Source organism: Sander lucioperca, chromosome 3 (genome assembly GCF_008315115.2).
Source record: "Sander lucioperca isolate FBNREF2018 chromosome 3, SLUC_FBN_1.2, whole genome shotgun sequence".
Classification (NCBI taxonomy): domain Eukaryota; kingdom Metazoa; phylum Chordata; class Actinopteri; order Perciformes; family Percidae; genus Sander; species Sander lucioperca.
The window spans coordinates 46374051-46387257 of NC_050175.1; the positions used below are offsets into that span (position 1 = coordinate 46374051).

Sequence of the window (13207 nt, forward strand, 5' to 3'; positions counted from 1 at the left end):
AGAGAAGAGCAGACATATCAGTGGCTCCAGATTTCGGTAGCCAGGGTTGGCAGGAAGAAGATTTTTACAAGTAAATGTTTCAATTAATGATCCAGGCAGCACATTCTCGTCTCCCTCCTTCATTTTACAGTCCAATGGAGGCTAGAACGGCTCCGGGTCAAACCTCAATATGGAATGGGTTAATCTGCCTTATTTTTTTTAACGTGTTATTTTTTTCTTGGATTAATTAATCGAAATTAACGCGTTATTTTGACAGCCCTAAAAAAAATACAAACGTTGGCCCTTCGGTGTCTACCCTTCACAATAAAACCCTGGCTTAAATTCACTCAGAGCATTGCCCAAAGAGGAGACCCACTAAAAATGCATTTTTAGCCGATACTAGTTATCAAACAAAAGCCAGTCACTGTATTATTCATCTGAGCTTTTTTGTTTGCAGTTTTGTTACATACGAGGAAGCTACTGTTGTACTGCTGAACTGACTCGTGGTGTGTGTGTGTGTGTGTGTGTGTGTGTGTGTGTGTGTGTGTGTGTGTGTGTGTGTGTGTGTGTGTGTTTCTATGCAGATCTTGGTGCATGTTTCAACAGGTGGTCAGTGTGCTGAGTGTGCATGGTGAGTGTCCACAGTGTGTTATCAGCGTGTCAACGTGTCACACACAGACTCAGCTGTTGACCGCCATTTTCCTGACAACTTTTAAACTGAATTATAGCGTGAAGCAAAAGCCCCATGATGTACAGAGATATGTAGAGAGAGAGGAAAGAGTTTAGATCTCACACCTGCAGAAAGAAAGACATCATGGCATCTTTTTCACATGAAGACCCCTAAATGGACAAAAGTAGACGACATACCCTTATTATATATTATGATAACATTTTTTCCCAGGGTCCTGCAGGAGTTTTGGAATTTCAGATGTTTTATTACAGAAAGTGTATGAAACCCATAATTAAGAGTCTGACAACATTATGGAAAGGATCCCTACAGAGATAGACCTTTTAGTTAAAGAGTAACTAAAAGGAGTAAAGAGTAAGATTTAGTTTAGCATGAAATAGCCCCGAAATCACCATCACCAAACCCACCAGACTCCATGTAAATAATCAGGACTCCATGTAAATAATGAGTACTTTTAGCGTGTATAGAGCCAGCATATTTCCACCAGACTCCATGTAAATAATCAGGACTTTTAGCGTGTATAGAGCCAGCATATTTCCACCAGACTCCATGTAAATAATGAGTACTTTTAGCGTGTATAGAGCCAGCATATTTCCACCAGACTCCATGTAAATAATCAGGACTTTTAGCGTGTATAGAGCCAGCATATTTCCACCAGACTCCATGTAAATAATCAGTACTTTTAGCGTGTATAGAGCCAGCATATTTCCACCAGACTCCATGTAAATAATCAGGACTTTTAGCGTGTATAGAGCCAGCATATTTCCACCAGACTCCATGTAAATAATCACTACTTTTAGCGTGTATAGAGTCAGCATATCTCCACATGTAAATGGGTGAATTAAGGGTTTATTTCAACCAAACCAGAGTGGTGATTGTTGGAACAGTGGAAAGATGAACCAAGACGTCTTTTGGTAGTTTGATTTAGTTTCTGTCCACTTTGAATGAAGTGTGTTTTACGATGATAAAATCATGCATTTTATTAATTTGCACTGTCCCCTTCTTAAATAATCTAATCTGTAATTATGTTTCATATTTAAAATAAGAACACAAACACAGTCAGTGACTTTCCAAGTTTTTATTATCACTCATTGAGTTGGACAGTTCGTTTCCTTGGAGCATTTAGTTGGCGGCAAGGATCTGGTCGACCCAGCTGCTGAGCTCGGTGACACGGGCGTAGACAGCGGGGGTGGAGGTGGAGCACCTGCTGCTTCCCCAGGACACGATACCGACAAGAGTCCAGGCATTGTCCTTCTGACAGACCAGAGGGCCGCCAGAGTCACCCTGTGGAAGAAACAACACATCACTTAATACAGAACGCATAACCATAAACCATATATAATTTACAAAGACCCAACAATTCCAGTAATTCCCCCAAGAGCAAGCATTCAGTGCAACAGTGGCGAGGAAAAACTTCCTTTTAGGAAGAAACCTCAGCAGACCCAGGCTCTTAGTAGGTGATGTGTGGCGGTGCCAGTTGGGGGTGTGATGAACAGTGGCAATAATAGTCACAATAAAGATAATGGATCAGTGACTACAAATAGTAGCTGTAGTAACATTATGCATCATGGAGAAGTCCTCAGTAAGTTTAAAGGTTTAAAGCTGCTGTTGGGTTTGGCACCGTTGCTTCCAACTACTCTTTTCTATGTATTGGTGATTTATATTGGTTGAAAGTGCCGCTAAACTCTGTTACAATCAGTCTTAGGTTGCAATGACAGACAGGAAGTCCGGCAGTTTTCAGCCATGATCCAGAATAAAAATGTGCAGAATTTAGCCAACAGTTTTTCTGCTCGTGCGGAGATGTAATAATAATTTATACTGTTTATTGATCCCCAGTGGGGAAATTACAATTTACACTCTGTTAGAAATCACTACACACAGGCCTGAAATACACACATGCTCAGGACCTCTCTGCCCAATCCACACTCTGTACTTTGGTCCGTACTTGAACCAGCGACCCTCCGGGTCCCAACCCAAGTCCCTACGGACTGAGCTACTGCCACCCAAACCCATGTGTTACTAAAGGAGATATCTAGCTCTGTTAACCGGGAGAGTTCAGCCAGTTTAAGGTGTTTACACGGCAGCTGAGAAACCGGGGTATTGACGGGTATAATTGTGTTTTTAACTTGCATGTAAATGCAATGACAGGTGAGCCAGGTAGGTGTGTGGGTGGGGCCTCACCATGCAGGAAGTGGCTCCGGCTCCTCCGGCGCAGATCATCACATTGGAGATTTGGCTGCCCCAGTGGCTCTTGCACTGCTCGTTGGACAGCAGCGGCAGGGCGGCCTGCTGCAGCAGGTTGGGAGTACTGGGAGCTGTGGAGAGACAACGCACAACACTCAACACACACTTCCTGCTCCCCTTTCACAGTAAAAGCTCTCTTTTTAAAAGCAGTGAAATTTGGTATTTTAGTTTTTTTCTTGGAAATATGTTAGTGTCACCAACGTAGGCTAAGAGTCATATAAACACACATATTATTGTCATTTTTACTCATTCTCACATTTGTACTGTATGTATGTCTTGTGTTTGTCATTTATGTGGACTGTAATGTCACTTCCTGCTCCCCTTTCACAGTAAAAGCACTCTTTCTAAAAGCAGTGAATCACTTCAGACCCAAAAATAGAGATATATTTTGGGATATTTAGTATTTTTCTGGGAAATATATTAGAGTGTCATCAGCGTACGCTTAGATTTGTATAAAAACACATTTTAATGAAAGTTTGACTCATTCTCATAAATATGTCTTTAACAAAGGTCTGACTTTAAACTTTACAAATTGAAATCAAACAGCATCACGTTACCAATGGGGAGTCTGCACAAGATGGCGATCAAGGCAGGCGTCTTTCTACATTGCCTCCTAACCCGACCTAAAGATATCTGATAGCTGAAGATAGCTTCTTATACTGTTTATAATCCACTTTCCACTAAAGTTAGTTTAGGTATTGTATTTGGCGACCAACATTGCTAATCTAGCTTTAGCTCAACTTCAAATCTGAGTTTTTTTGTCAACTTCTGAAACTAATCAAAACACCAACAGTTTGCTATAAATAATGAGTCAGTAAGATGCAGTGAATGTTTGGGTTTCAGTGGGAGTTAACAACTTTCTACATCGCCTCTAAAGATCTAAAGATATCTAAACCTATAACTATTAACCTCCCAGCTTCTTATACCGTTATAAACTCCACATACAATTACCTTAGTTTATACATTTATTTTTTTTGCTGACCAACAACTGCAAATCTGAATGGATTCTGAACTTCTACAACTGGTAAAAACACCAACAGTTAACAATAAATAATGAGTGAATAAGATGCAGTTACTGTTTGGGTTTTAGGGTGTTTTGGGGGTCTTACCGTTGTAGCGGGTCAGACCCCAGCCAGAGGTAACGCAGGTCATGCCGGCGGGGAAGTTATCACCAGACGCGGCGATGCAGACGGGGGAAATGTTGGTGCCGAGGCGGGCAGGGGTTGCCAGCTTGATGAGAGAGATGTCATTGTTGATGGTGCGGGGGTTCCACTGGGGGTGGGTGAACACCTGGGGGGGGTACCCGTAGGTAAATGTGTTGCACAGTTAAATAGTGCAATGCATTCATAACACAGTTTCAGACAACAGTATCTGCCTAACCATCCATCCATCTATCCATCTATCTATCTATCTATCTATCTATCTATCTATCTATCCATCTATCTATCCATCTATCTAGCTACCTATCTATCTATCTATCCATCCATCCATCTATCCATCTATCTATCTATCTATCTATCTATCTATCTATCCATCTATCTAGCTACCTATCTATCTATCTATCCATCCATCCATCTATATATCTGTACCACAGATAGATTTGATAGATTTTGATTTGATTGACTGTTCTTTACAGAGCGACTTCCAAAACATGACACCAAAGAGAAAGATGAATTGATTCCATAAAAGCACGATAACGATTCTGAAAGCTGATTGGCTGCCGGGGAGTTCTCACCTTGGCAGGCTTCAGGATTTGGACGTCCTCGTTGGAGCCGGAGCCCTTGTTGTGTTCCCCAGCGATCACACGGTGGTACGTCCTGAAACAGGAACACCCAGTTCAGTAAACAGTCAAATGGTAGATTTCTACAGCAGAAAATTAGAACTACGAGGTTCAGCAAATCGTTTGTTCCTACAGCGATCAACCTGCATAATTAAAAACTCAAACTGTCTCTATCATTTACAGAGACACAACAAATCCCCCCAAGAGCAAGCATTAGAGACAGCAGCAAGGAAAAAGGTTTTTGTCGGTTTCCTCAGGTTATGAATTGCTTGTTGCTTGTCAGAACCTTCTCTTATGAATGGGTTGTATATTGTTTTGTCCATACTGACACATGAATGTCCCCTGTCAGAATATTCAAGTTTGCTTTGACTATTTCCTCCTGTTTGTTTGATTAAAACCTACAAAGAGCAGCTATTTTAGTAAATCAATGATGTAACAATAGCCTCTTTGCGACCAGAGTGATTTTTGCAGTTCTTAGAACATACCGTTCCTAAAACCCCTTTTTTTCTCCTGTTCTGACTGGACCAGGGGATTATTAAATTCCTCTGGCCACAGTTCCTGTAACTCTTTCAGCTCCTACTTCAGGGCAGGGTCTCTTCCCTTTTCCCTTTTCCACATAGTGGTGGTTAGATGGCTGTGTTATAATAACAAAAGGTCAGTTCCTATGACCACTTGGCTTGGTTTTGGGGTAGAGTAGTTATTAGAACTGTTTCTACTGGACTGTTCCTATAACTACGTTCCTGTAACTACTTGGTCAGAAAGAGGCTTATATTATCTGTGTCTTCAGTGGGAACCAATGGGCTTGGAGCTGAGAGACTCAGACAGGAAGTCTAATCTTCCCGAGAATAATATGGTCTAAACCTTAAACATTTAAAAAAGAGCTTGATTAAAGTGTGTTATTAACTGAAACCCTAACAGGTAAAGATTTAGAGACAGAGTGGTGTCGTGTTGAACTGACATCACATTGCAGTGAGCGGCCGTCACCACCCAGTTCTCGTTGATCAGAGAGCCTCCGCAGAAGTGGAAACCGTTGGATTGCTGCGAGGAAAAAACAGACTGAACTCAGACACCGAGTAACATGAAGACAAGATGAAAACAGTGAGACGAAAGAAGAAACTCACCTGCAGAGACACTTGCCAGGGCCAGGAGTGAGGCACCGCCTCCTCGCCATTAACGATGCGGGCGTAGCCGGACACCTCGGGGGTGATAGCCGGCACGCCGCAACCTGAGAGGCAACAGGAGACAGACGGTCACATGACAGTTAAGTTTAGCATCTCTACAGTTACATTTAGGGTTAGGTGAAACATAAATGTTACATAGCCTAAATGGAGAATGTGAGATTCACTTTAGGGATTAAACAACGATAAATGGAAGCTAAGGCTACATCTCCAGTGCTACGTTTTGGTTTTTAAGGGGGAATGAGAGGGGGAAACGCCAGAGCAGAGGGAATGAAAGGTGGAAACGCCAGAGCAGAGGGAATGAAAGGGGGAAACGCCAGAGCAGGGGGAATGAGAGGGGGAAACACCAGAGCAGGGGGAATGAGAGGGGGAACACCAGAGCAGGGGAAATGAGAGGGGAAACACTAGAGCAGGGGGAATGAGAGGGGAAACACTAGAGCAGGGGGAATGAGAGGGGGAAACGCCAGAGCAGGGGGAATGAGAGGGGAAACACTAGAGCAGGGGGAATGAGAGGGGGAAACGCCAGAGCAGGGGGAATGAGAGGGGGAAACGTAGCAGAAGATATTAGTTTTTAAACCAAAACATAGCAGTGGAGATGTAGCCTAAAACTGTTACTAAACTGTTACTGTTATAACTGTAAACTGTTATTTATTTCCATATAACTTTTTGTCAAAGGAGCCGCTGGAGAGACGCAGGTTGCGGAGCCCTGGACTAAAATATAAATGAATGAATTCAGTTCTCAGATTTCATTTCTAAAAGATTCAAGAGTTTGTCTCACCGTAGGCGGTGCTAACGAAGGCGAGGCAGGAGACGATCCAGAGGAAGGCCATGGTGACGATGATGAAGAGGGTGATGAAGTGTTGAAGACAGAGCTGCTCTTTTATCCCTGAACCCTGCTGGCCTTCAGCCAATCAGAGCGCTCGCTGGTCCGTCTGGCTCAGCACTCAGCTGGCAGCATTCACACGGCTCAAGCGCCTCGAACTGCCGCTCTCTGATTGGCTGCTGACGACTCAGACCGTCAGCACATTTTGTTTCCATCCAAACTAAACTTTATTTCACTTCAGATCCCAGAAGCCTGTGTCAGTTTTCCATCAAAGTTATTTTATGAAATGAAAATGTACATTTAATGGACACCTCTGTGTTGTTTATTATAAAAACAGAAATGCTCTGCTGTCTAAAATATTTGACTTGGAAACAAAAAGATCATTCTTTAAACTGTTGGTCTGTACAGATGATGACTACTTAGGTTTCTCTGTATGTTATATTTTGTTTTACACTTATTTCATATGAAACTTTTGAACACTACCTAAAATGTACTGGTGGTTTTGTATGTTTACATTTTCCCTTTGTTTTTTATAGAAGCCCTTACAGGTTTCAAAAGGTATCAAAAGCCGTCTTGGTTCATCTTTCCACTGTTCCAACAATCACCACTCTGGTTTGGTTGAAATAAACCCTTAATTCACCCATTTACATGTGGAGATATGCTGGCTCTATACACGCTAAAAGTACTGATTATTTACCTGGAGTCTGGTGGAAATATGCTGGCTCTATACACACTAAAAGTACTGATTATTTACCTGGAGTCTGGTGGAAATATGCTGGCTCTATACACCTTAAAAGTACTGATTATTTACCTGGAGTCTGGTGGAGATATGCTGGCTCTATACAAGCTAAAAGTACTGATTATTTACATGGAGTCTGGTGGACATATGCTGGCTCTATACACGCTAAAAGTCCTGATTATTTACCTGGAGTCTGGTGGACATATGCTGGCTCTATACACGCTAAAAGTACTGATTATTTACATGGAGTCTGGTGGAAATATGCTGGCTCTATACACGCTAAAAGTACTGATTATTTACCTGGAGTCTGGTGGACATATGCTGGCTCTATACACGTTAAAAGTACTGATTATTTACATGGAGTCTGGTGGGTTTGGTGATGGTGATTTCAGGGCTGTTTCATGTTAAACTAAAAGGATCTTACTCTTTAACTTAAAGGTCTATCTCTGTAGGGATCCATCCCATAATATTGTCAGACACTTAGAATAATAATCTGAGTCTGTCAGCAGTAACAACAGAACTTTTAGTGGACACTAACTGCTGCTGAACATTAGTCCTGTAGGGTTACATTACAGCTTGGTTCTGGTTTAATACTGGACCAGTTTCAGAGATTGTTGTTCCATCAGACAATCAGACACACAAACATGGAGACATAGAGTCCAGGTTGGAAAGAATCAAAGTAACCCTTTAAAAATGCTTTTTACAACAAGAAACTAAGACAACACAAGCACAAAACAAGACAGCACGGAAGCAAAAAGATTAGCAACAAAACAAAGCACAAAGCAGAACAGGTTACTGTTTACAGAGTACAAAGCAGGGACAAATCAGAGTCTTCTAGAGTACGGTAGACATTAGTTGATCAGAGTCTTCTAGAGTACGGTAGACATTAGTTGATCAGTTGATCAGTCTTCTAGAGTACGGTAGACATTAGTTGATCAGTTAATCAGTCTTCTAGAGTACGTTAGACATTAGTTGATCAGTTAATCTGTCTTCTAGAGTACGGTATACATTAGTTGATCAGTTGATCAGTCTTCTAGAGTACGGTAGACATTAGTTGATCAGAGTCTTCTAGAGCAGTGGTTCCCAATCTTTTTTCCTTGGCGCCCCCCTACGTATGTCTAAGAAAAGCTGAGCCCCCCCTCCGAAACCAAAGTTGAGGTAACTTTCCCTTACTTTCTTTTTTGATACAGAGGAGTTATCAGCACTTTTACGTTTCTCCGCCATGTTTCGTTCATAAAATAGTGATGCCGTGGCGGCAGGAAAAACCAGGATGATAGCAGCTAGCAGCTGACCTGATGACAGCAAGGGTCCCAGGTTAAGAGGTCCCGGAGGTTTGGCCTACTAAGTAGCCTGCCTACAAGTTTAAGCAAGAACAAAAATATATAGTTTTTATACAGACTTTTGTATACATTATATATTCTAGTGTATTATCATAATTTGTTTAACATTAACATTGCAAATATATTTTTTTTTTTACCTCAACCTCAAACCAGATAAAGACTTGCGCCCCCCCTGTGATCTTTGCCGCCCCCCTTAGGGGTCCCCGGACCCCAGGTTGGGAACCACTGTTCTAGAGTACAGTAGACATTAGTTGATCAGTTGATCAGTCTTCTAGAGTACGGTAGACATTAGTTGATCAGTTAATCAGTCTTCTAGAGTACGGTAGACATTAGTTGATCAGTTGATCAGAGTCTTCTAGAGTACGGTAGACATTAATTGATCAGTTGATCAGTCTTCTAGAGTACGGTAGACATTAGTTGATCAGTTGATCAGAGTCTTCTAGAGTACGGTAGACATTAGTTGATCAGTTGATCAGAGTCTTCTAGAGTACGGTAGACATTAGTTGTTCAGTTGATCAGTCTTCTAGAGTACGGTAGACATTAGTTGATCAGTTGATCAGAGTCTTCTAGAGTACGGTAGACATTAGTTGTTCAGTTGATCAGTCTTCTAGAGTACGGTAGACATTAGTTGATTAGTTGATCAGAGTCTTCTAGAGTACGGTAGACATTAGTTGTTCAGTTGATCAGTCTTCTAGAGTACGGTAGACATTAGTTGATCAGTTGATCAGAGTCTTCTAGAGTACGGTAGACATTAGTTGTTCAGTTGATCAGTCTTCTAGAGTACGGTAGACATTAGTTGATCAGTTGATCAGTTGATCAGTCTTCTAGAGTACGGTAGACATTAGTTGATCAGTTGATCAGTCTTCTAGAGTACGGTAGACATTAGTTGATCAGTTGATCAGTCTTCTAGAGTACGGTAGACATTAGTTGATCAGTTGATCAGTTGATCAGTCTTCTAGAGTACGGTAGACATTAGTTGATCAGTTGATCAGTCTTCTAGAGTACGGTAGACATTAGTTGATCAGTTGATCAGTCTTCTAGAGTACGGTAGACATTAGTTGATCAGTCGATCAGTCTTCTAGAGTACGGTAGACATTAGTTGATCAGTTGATCAGTCTTCTAGAGTACGGTAGACATTAGTTGATCGGAGTCTTCTAGAGTACAGTAGACATTAGTTGATCAGTTGATCAGTCTTCTAGAGTACGGTAGACATTAGTTGATCAGTTGATCAGTCTTCTAGAGTACGGTAGACATTAGTTGATCGGAGTCTTCTAGAGTACGGTAGACATTAGTTGATCAGTCTTCTAGAGTACGGTAGACATTAGTTGATCAGTTAATCAGTCTTCTAGAGTACGGTAGACATTAGTTGATCAGAGTCTTCTAGAGTATGGTAGACATTAGATGATCAGATGATCAGTATTCTAGAGTACGGTAGACATTAGTTGTTCAGAATCTTCTAGAGTACGGTAGACATTAGTTGATCAGAGTCTTCTAGAGTACGGTAGACATTAGTTGATCAGTTAATCAGTCTTCTAGAGTACGGTAGACATTAGTTGATCAGTTGATCAGTCTTCTAGAGTAATAACATTTAAAAAAATCCGCGGAATACTCCGGAAGTGACGTGGTACGTTCCGCTCGGCGGATAAGAAGATAAAAAATACATAATATTCATAATAGTGATGTTTTTGTCTAATGATGTATTTGAGGATGTAAACAATGAATATATTAATAATAATAAAATACAGTTTCATGTATTTGTCTCATGTACTGTTTGCTCGGTCGGCCGGCCAGCAGCAGAAACACAGGAGTGGAACATGTCTCCCCACCCACCCCAGAAGAACTACAAATACACAAGCTTTGTAACAGGTTCTGTGGCGTGTCTCTAGTGGGAGTTGCAGTTTTTAAATATATTGGTATATTTCTCATAATTAGAAGTTAGCAGTGTAGAATTTTGGATACACCCTGGGTTTTTTGGGATGGGGAACACACTGATTTTAGAAATATAATCATTGAATAGGTGAAAATAGCTTATTACCATATTTGACGGTGCTTACAGTGGGTAAACTTTGGTGACCATATCTACATGACAGCGGAGGTCCAGAGCTTTCTATAACAGCTGGTTCTATGTGCGTAGCTCCTTCTGTTGCTAAATGACAAGCCTTCAAACATGTACTGGGTTCAAGGTTCAGAGTTCAATATTTCAAAGCAGGAGTAATACTGACATATGTTACTCTCCAGGTTGAGAAGTTTCCAACAATGTCTTTGCTATAGTCCTATGACAGAGTTTTAATTTTTATTATATCATGGAGACCACTTTGCAGGTGATACTTTATTGTCCCCAGAGGGATATCTGCCTTGAGTTCAAATGCTTCACACATAACACTTGACATATTGTTTTATCATACAGCTGACATTTACTTACAATAAAAAAAAAACATAAACAAAGTGATATGCAGCCAGACTGAAGCACATTATCAGCCACAATCTATTGCTCATCTTTCACAAACAGTGATAAGACCTACACACAACCCTATATGCATTATATCATGAAGCTATTCCACAACCAGCCTTAAGCAACATTATTTAAAGTTTTATTTATTTATTTTATTGAGGTAGGTCCAAATTAGGCCTATAGTTTAGAAATATTTAGTTTACATTGGGGTGCCAGCAGAGGATAAGAACTACTTGGCATGGAGAATAAAGATCAGACCATATTCTCTGTGCTTGCCTGGAGAGACTGGTTTCTATTCCTCTCCACAACCTTCATGACAGTCACCTGACAACCAAACTTTAAATGAGATGTTTTTAGATATTGCCATGCTTTCTGACATATGAATATGCTCTGTAATGCAGCCTTGTATAACATAAACCCCCTGATTCACCGTGTCTGCTCTAAATTATAACACACACTTTGAAGACAGGCCTTCCAGCCAGGTGTTGTCCACATGAACACCAGAGCCCATTGATTGGTTCATCATTTATGACCTCTGACACCCTCTGACCCATGTCACAACGTCACAACCAACTCCTCAGTTTGTGAAAAAATGCCAAAACACATGTTATATATGTACACATACCCAAACAAAGCTACATCTCTGTGAACAAAAACCTCAGCAACAATCTGCTTATCCTTTTAATTTCCTGAAATGCTTCCTAAAACTAGTCCCTTCTTAATTTTTAAAAGGTAGTCTCAGTAAAGGCTACAAAGGTTAGGATGGCTACAAGCTGTAACCACGGTGATTGATATGAGGATCATCTTCTGAATATAATAATTAATATGTTAGGCCTACCATAAGTTGATATTTCAATTAACATTACAACTAATAATGCAGTGTGATGTTAAATCAAAGTAAGTCCCACACATACATATGCTCATGTTTTTTTCCCTTTAGTCTTTGTTATTAACATTCATCAACCACAAAATTAGAAAATTGCGTTTTTAAATAATGATGCATGGAAAATAAGATAAAAAATGCTTCTCTTTGTAAGTAGTTTATTTTTTGTTTTTAACAACAGAAGAAGTCAAAACAAATGCAAATAAGTCAAACACAAGCATAAAACACTATTTTTTCATTATTGGTATATTTATCGTACAAATTCTCACGTAGGCTACAACGTGCAGCAAGCTTTCACAGACGCCGTGCAGTAATTACTACGTCACTTCAGGAGTCTTCAGCTGATTTGATTTGTTGTCACAATACATGAGACAAATACATGAAACTGTATTTTATTATTATTAATATCTTCATTGTTTACATCCTCAAATACAACGTTAGACAAAAACATCAATATTACGAATATTATGTATTTTTTATCTTCTTATCCGCCAAGCAGCACGTATCACATCACTTCCAGAGTTTTCTGCGGATGTTTTTAAACATTATTACGGTGCATAACTTACTGGAACAAAGCTGAGCAACGTGTTGTTGCTGGTGACTAAACCACTGACTGTATATATGTACATTATATTATATATGTATATTGAAGCGATACTGGCGTTAAAGACCTGCTGATCGTTGTCTGATTCTGTGATATGAATGCCCGCATTGCATTGTGGGAAATCGGCTTTGCATGCGCCCAGCTTGGATCATGTCGTGTTCTGTTTTACAGAATACTGTAATATTTCACCGGTAATAAGACCAAAATAATATTATTAAAAGAAAGAAATGTATACTATGATAACATCTAAATAAATGTTGATAGATGTAGCGTTATAGTTTTAAAAATATCAATAAACAACAAAGCAATCCAGCTTCCCTGGCCGAAATAGACCGAAATAATAACATTAAAAGAAATATATATATAAATAAACCATGATAAGATCTGGTGAATAAATGTTGATTAAAACAGCGGTTATTGGGCTAAAAATACCAATAATAACAAAGCTATACAGCTTCTCTGCTGCAGCTGACTGGCAGAAAGAAAGGTGCTGTGAT

At 40.2% G+C, this 13207-nt stretch overlaps 1 protein-coding gene across 1 annotated transcript; it reads right to left on the bottom strand.

Moving 5' to 3' along the window:
* Positions 1–1730: 1730 nt before the first annotated feature.
* Positions 1731–6760, bottom strand: LOC116062384 (chymotrypsin B-like). Its single transcript, XM_031317059.2, has 7 exons — positions 6648–6760; positions 5813–5916; positions 5650–5729; positions 4647–4728; positions 4021–4201; positions 2849–2982; positions 1731–1951 (listed from the first exon to the last, which is right to left on the bottom strand). Exons 1-7 carry the CDS (start codon positions 6697–6699, stop codon positions 1790–1792), a joined length of 795 nt encoding a protein of 264 aa, XP_031172919.1. The 5' UTR covers positions 6700–6760; the 3' UTR covers positions 1731–1789.
* Between the last annotated feature and the right edge of the window lie 6447 nt (positions 6761–13207).

Excerpts from the sequence above, each read along its gene's own strand:
- LOC116062384 (XM_031317059.2), bottom strand. The coding sequence starts at position 6,699 with ATGGCCTTCCTCTGGATCGTCTCCTGCCTCGCCTTCGTTAGCACCGCC. Across the intron at positions 5,730-5,812 it reads CCTGGCAAGTGTCTCTGCAG|CAATCCAACGGTTTCCACTT; the intron begins GTGAGTTTCTTC and ends TTTTCCTCGCAG. Across the intron at positions 4,729-5,649 it reads GCCGCTCACTGCAATGTGAT|GACGTACCACCGTGTGATCG; the intron begins GTCAGTTCAACA and ends TTCCTGTTTCAG.